Source organism: Trypanosoma rangeli (assembly GCF_003719475.1).
Source record: "Trypanosoma rangeli strain AM80 chromosome Unknown Tra_15.4_contig_00528, whole genome shotgun sequence".
NCBI lineage: Eukaryota > Euglenozoa > Kinetoplastea > Trypanosomatida > Trypanosomatidae > Trypanosoma > Trypanosoma rangeli.
In genome coordinates this window covers 3,914-9,683 of record NW_021706272.1, presented here as the reverse complement: position 1 = coordinate 9,683, position 5,770 = coordinate 3,914, and the positions used below count along the sequence as shown (strand labels likewise).

At 53.6% G+C, this 5,770-nt stretch overlaps 3 protein-coding genes across 3 annotated transcripts, besides 6 other annotated features; all 3 read left to right on the top strand.

Annotated features, from left to right (window-relative positions):
• Positions 1–20: 20 nt before the first annotated feature.
• Positions 21–57: a sequence feature (A-rich).
• A 95-nt stretch (positions 58–152) lies between these two features.
• TraAM80_09175 (GTP-binding protein) lies at positions 153–1,565 on the top strand (the record flags this gene model as incomplete). The annotated part of the gene is made up of 1 exon (XM_029385875.1): positions 153–1,565. One exon carries the CDS (start codon positions 153–155, stop codon positions 1,563–1,565), a length of 1,413 nt encoding a protein of 470 aa, XP_029234286.1.
• Positions 1,566–2,236: 671 nt separating this feature from the next.
• Positions 2,237–2,767, top strand: TraAM80_09174 (inositol 1,4,5-trisphosphate receptor; the record flags this gene model as incomplete). The annotated part of the gene is made up of 1 exon (XM_029385874.1): positions 2,237–2,767. The coding sequence occupies one exon, from the start codon at positions 2,237–2,239 to the stop codon at positions 2,765–2,767; it is 531 nt and encodes a 176-aa protein (XP_029234285.1).
• Positions 2,768–3,951: 1,184 nt separating this feature from the next.
• On the top strand, positions 3,952–4,863 carry TraAM80_09173 (putative RNA-binding protein; the record flags this gene model as incomplete). Its single annotated transcript, XM_029385873.1, has 1 exon — positions 3,952–4,863. The coding sequence occupies one exon, from the start codon at positions 3,952–3,954 to the stop codon at positions 4,861–4,863; it is 912 nt and encodes a 303-aa protein (XP_029234284.1).
• A 188-nt stretch (positions 4,864–5,051) lies between these two features.
• Positions 5,052–5,074: a microsatellite.
• Positions 5,075–5,110: 36 nt separating this feature from the next.
• Positions 5,111–5,150: a sequence feature (A-rich).
• A 165-nt stretch (positions 5,151–5,315) lies between these two features.
• Positions 5,316–5,339: a microsatellite.
• Positions 5,340–5,563: 224 nt separating this feature from the next.
• Positions 5,564–5,701: a sequence feature (A-rich).
• A 31-nt stretch (positions 5,702–5,732) lies between these two features.
• Positions 5,733–5,765: a microsatellite.
• Positions 5,766–5,770: the final 5 nt, after the last annotated feature.

Below are 5,770 nucleotides of genomic sequence, written 5' to 3'. Positions count from 1 at the left end.
TACCCCCCACACACTACACCTTTTTTTTTCTTTATTTTCTTTTGATTTCTTTTGCTTCCCGTGCACCAGCGGGTTAGACGGGGCCGACACAACAGCAACAGTCGTAATATACTTGGGAGCGAGGGTGTGGGCAATTGTACCCACTCACATTCATGGCATGTAGGTTTGCTGGCGCACGGCGCCTCGTTGCGCCCCACGTTTTTGCCGGTTCTACGCGTCTCTTTCACAGCTCGCGGCTGGTGCGGAACGCTGGCAAGATCATCATTCCTAAGCTGGCGGGTGGGTGGCCAACGCATGGTGAGGGTGACATCCCTACAGCATTTGCCTCACCTTCGCCGTCGTCTGCGGCCTCCGCCTATCGCAGCGAGTACCGCGAGAATAATCGGCTGGGCCCGGACGTGGCCCAGTTTTTGGACGCGGAGGCCGCCGACACGCTGCGACGGCAGCAGCAGCTTGATCATTTTCGCACGGCGACGGACGCGGCAGTGAGCAAAGTGTGGCGTGACTCCAAGGGCCACCTGCGACGCCAGGAGAATCTCGTGCGGGAGTTTGGGGTGGAGGGGGCGGTGCGGGAAATGCTGCAGCCCACACGAGTGTCTTTTAGGCAGGAGCTTCGCCAGCGCCCCTTGGATCGCGGCATCCTCGAGGAGATCTACAAGGGGCTGCACGGAAGACGCATCGAGAGGCGGCTGAAGAGAGGGGTCTCCTGGGAGCATTGGATCACGAAGGGCGACGGCACCGCCCCCGTCTTTACCGCCTCACGTAAGGCACAGCAAACCTTTGCGTTCGGTGGGACGGTTCGGCTTGCGACCAAGGCGATACATGCCAAGCAGTTTCCTATTCTGCTCACGGCTGGAAGGCGTGCTGACAGCAGCGGCAGTAACATGGAGTTGGGTGAGACTCAGCGGTGTGTGCCGGAGGTTGCCTTTGTGGGGCGGACCTCTAGCGGCAAGTCCTCTCTGATCAACGCCGTGCTGAATGCCTTGATTGCGCCATACGGTCACCTGCAGGGCACCACGAGTTCCGTGAACTTTTACAATGTTGCCAATAAGGTGGTACTGGTGGACTGTCCTGGCTACGGGTACTACAACCCCATGGAGACCCCCGCCGTGGACGCCGAGAACGCCATCGCTGTCATGCGTGCCTACCTTAAAGCTTGCAGCCGGCACTCCACGACGACGAGGAAAAACGAGCGGACGAAAGAAAAGGGACATGTAGGTGGTCCTGCCGCCGCTCAAATACGCCCCATCAAGCGTGTCTTTGTGTGCGTCTCCTCGCGTGGGGTGCAGCAGGCCGATACTGCGTACCTGGACTACCTTGAGGGCCTGGGCGTTCCCTTTACCGTTGTGCTCACAAAGACAGATGCCGCACCCATTCGCTTTCTTGCACGACTTGCGGACCACACGCGCTGTCAGCTGGTCCACTACAAGCACTGCAAGGAGCTTCTGCTCACGAGTTCGTTACGGCTAGCGGGCATTGACAAGGTGCAAAACCTGATCGGCAGCATGGCCCTTGGCGAAGACAGACTTTATGGTGCAACGACAGACTTCAGCTCCATCGTATGAGGCGGTTGAGGGGCCACTATGATGGCTGTTCCCCTACTCTTTTTTCTTTTTTGTGAACGGCAGCGAAACATGACGAGTAGAACGTGTGAGTTAAAGCATGCAGATGGCTGAAGCTTGACTCTTTGTTTTCTCACCCACCCTGTCCCCTACTTTACCTCTCTTTCACCATCATTTTGCTCCCCGCGCATCTGCATGTATACGCATATGTATGTGGACGGTCATTTGTCTTCTTTTCTTTCCTTCCCCCTTTCCTTCACTCATGCTCAGATGTGATGGCACTACCTCTGAACACGTATACGGTATTTTGTTGACTGTGGTCTGAAGCGTCCTTGAGACAGAATACCTCGTTGGCTGAGTAAAGCAATAAAACAACAATCTTGGGGATCTTGCTGGTAGTGGTAATCATAGGAGTATTAGCCTTGACAGCTTAACAGCCGTAGCAAATCCCTCCCAAGCCGTTCTGTACGTGTACGTGCGAGGCTTGAGAGGAAACAAGGTCATTGATAAATCGAAAACGTCTTACAATTAGGTGCGACTCCCTCATCCACTTACCATGCAAGGACGGATACATCACGGTCACGGGGCTGCAAACGGAGGGCCTGTTTCTCTGTGACAAGGCCGAATTTGACATTGACCAGGAGCCGTTGCCGCTGCTGGGGTTTGAGACCAGCATGTTTTGGATTGAGGCGCTTGCGTCGAGCTTAGCGGCGAAGGTACAGGAGCAGGACAACAGCTGCGACAACAAAGTTCTTCTAATCGAGAACTTCAGCAACATCAACACGGCGCCGGAGCTCACGTACGGGAAACGCGTCGTCCTCGTGCATGCCGTCACCCAGATGCGCTTGGCGGTGTTTCCGTCGAAGCTGTCCAACATTGACTCTGATTGTGTGAAGCCTGTGCTCGTGCTGCGGGGTGGGGTGAGGGGGTGGGGTGGGGAATCAGGCGTTTGCGAGTTTTTCATTGTTTCACGGTATAACATTCACGACGACGGGGATTCCGTTTGTCGCGGCTATGAGGTGCTGTTGCGGCTGGTAACTCACCCCATTTTTCTGCACGTCACAGCACCCGCCCTGAGGGCCAAAAAAGGGGCAGATACGAACGCGTTAGGCCAACCCTTGGGCGAGAACAGCTGCGGCAACGTCAGCGCATTTGAAGGGAACTTGCTTCCCAGTGTAGTGACGGCACCCCCCGATGGGAGGTAAACGGCACCGAGGAAAGATCTGTGCTTTTCGAGCTTCAGCGGTATGACATTGGGAAGGGTCAGGCGAACCATCAACGCGTCCTGCACCAAATCGCGCGGCCGTACATGCCTGCGTAGAAACCCATCGTTTTTTATCACCGAGAGCGTGGAAGCCTTTTTACGTCGGGTCTCACACAGCCAACGAGGCGGGAGCAACAACGGCAACAAGAGCAGTTGAAGGAGACCAACATGTTTTTTGGTGGTGAACGCTGCGGGCGGCGGCGGTGGGCTGCGGGCGAGACGGCATCACTCCTTTTCGGAGGGCATCGCCCGGTTGAGGGATACAACGCAGGCGGAGGCAGGCGGTACCTCCACACCACTTGCGCGGAATGCCAGCGACAGCAAAGACGGTCACACTGAGGAAGCTGACGCTGATGCCGTCCTCTTAATGAAGCAGGACGCGCATACATGCATGCAATCGATATTGGGTGCAGAGAACATGATGCGGGGATTTGTTGTTGTGCTTGCATGGACGCAGCAGTGTCGCTTAAATTATTTGTTTGGTGCCGTCTTTTGAGTCCTGCCTCTGCCCGGTGCCGATGTTGGTGCCCGATGATGATGATATACTTTATTTTGTGTTTTTCGTTGTTCCTTTTGCGGTGGTGCAATCTGGGCGGCGGTGGTGTGTACCTTCAACTGCGCCGGCTACCAAATCGTGTGTGCACGCGATGGGGCCAACGGCTCCGCATTGGCCGACACGCCACATATCCGTTTGGTGTGGCTTTTATGATTGTTGTTGTTTTGTGTGTAGCTGCCGCTGTTTATGTCGGGCGGCCTTCTTCTCGGGTTTCCCTGCTGCTGCGCAGCGCATTCACATCTATCTAAAGTTTCAGCTGTGCACCACCGCAAGGAATGACGTGGTTAACGCGGTGCGGTTCCGGTTTCTGCAGGATGCAGCATCCAAAGGGCCAGTGTGAGGGTCTTTTTTTTCCCCGTTCTCTCTGTGTGTCTTTGTTTTTGCAGTGAACCGATTGCCATTGTTTCCTCCATTTTTTTCATATATTTTTTTTCGTTTCATGCATCTAGAAAGTGACCATTCACACGCAGACAAACCGGAACCGCCGGGCAGCTTTTCATCCAACGATTTCCAGCTACTCTTTGTTGTTTCCTTACGCACTTCACTTGGGCGGGAACACCAGGCACGGTATGAGCCATTCATTGAACTCCACGAACCTTATAAACCCGGAGTCCCTGGGGCAGCCGCAGAACGACAGAGCCACAAATGCAGCCAGCTCGGCTCACCAGGCGAAGGAGGGAGATAACACGCTTCAACGACGCAATGTGTACGTCTCTGGCCTGCCAGAAACATTTCGTGCAGCGGAATTCCGCGAAATGTGTCAGACCTTTGGCCGTGTGGAGGCGTCTAAGCTGTGCATTGACACCAAGTGCCGTCCAATGAAGGGCTATGGTTTTGCGCTATTTTTTGAGGAGGCTGCAGCCGCCAAATGTATCAAGCAGCTGAATGGCCATTGGTTGGGCGGGCGAACGCTTCAGGCGCGACTCGCCGACGCCGCTGCGACGCCCGTCCCGCTCGACCCATCATCGGCGCACCCACCCATCAGTCGCGTGCGGCCCTCAGCAAAGCCGCACCGCACGCCCAATTCCAGCGTACACAGCACAGCCTGTATGACAGACGGGCCTCTGGGCTTGACGAAGAGCATTTCACTTTCCCCATGCTCTAGCCAAGAACTCACACCGCCCATCACTCCGTCGCAGGTTAACCTCACTCCGCCGCTTCTTCCCACTGGTGAATTTGGTTGTGGCAGCAGATACAACAACAACGCGGCTGCGGGGGCGCAACCCATTTTATACCAGCAAGTGCCAGTGGAGCAGCAGATGGCTCCCCCAGTGGGCCCTCTCTCCGCGCAGCCAGGCTACCTCCCGATGCCGCCCGCCTTTCTTCAGCCTTCCATGATGGGGATGCCGGTGTACGTCACAATGCCGCCCTGGACCAATGCGCCCGCCGGCGTGCCGCAGCCGTTTGTTGTGCCAACCACTATGATGGCGTCAGGCGGGTACCCGCAGCAGTTCTATTCCCCTGTTGTCTTCTCTCCGTAGGCTAAGCAACACGTCCCTGCTCCTCCAAGAGGGGGGATCGGTGGTGGGGGCGTGGAGGGAGAGGCAGGGAAAGCGGGGAAATGATACACTTCGCACTGCAGGCGCTCTGTCAGGAAACACACCGAATAAAATGTAAAACTTCGACTGGGCAAAGGTGTCACACGCGCACAACCAGAGAAGCGAGAGGAAAAAAAAATAATAATAATAATAAAGAAAAAGACGCCGAAGAAGAAAGGAGAGCGTGGACGTTTTTGCGCTGGTGTGTGTGTTTGTGTTTCTGTTTAGTGCCTACTATCACCGAGGAGGAAGAAGCAGCGGATCTTGCATATATACGTATATGTATATAGAAAAGGAGTAGAGGGCGTGGTGTGATTCACGTTAAGCTTAAGACGACCATGTGCTGAGTAACCAGGAGTAGCAAGCAAAGAGGGCTGAAATTACAGAAAGAGGAGTATATATATATATATATATATATAGACACGTGTGTATGTACGTAAAATGAAATGAAGGCATGAATGAATGGTTGCATGAAATCAACTGCAGGGACTTTAAGAGACGAGGGGAGATGTGGGGGGTCAATCATACATATACACATACATATACACAAGTGTATTTATTTACTTATTTGTTTATATATTTGTTTGTGTGAGGATACACTCCTCCCGGTAGTTTCCGTTTTTGTATGAGGTGGTGGGATGTGTTGTTATTGTTATTGTTTTTTATTGTTGTTGTTGTTTTCTTGTTTTTGCGTCAGCGCCAGTGGTTTTTTTTTTTTTATTTGTGTTTCCTCCTTGCGTGTTGCGTTATTTGTATGTTTTTGTTTTTGTTTTTGTTTTTGGAAGCAGCCACGCGGGGCAGAATCAACTCCGTTTTTTTGTTTTTGTTTTTTTTCGTGTGTGTGTGTGTG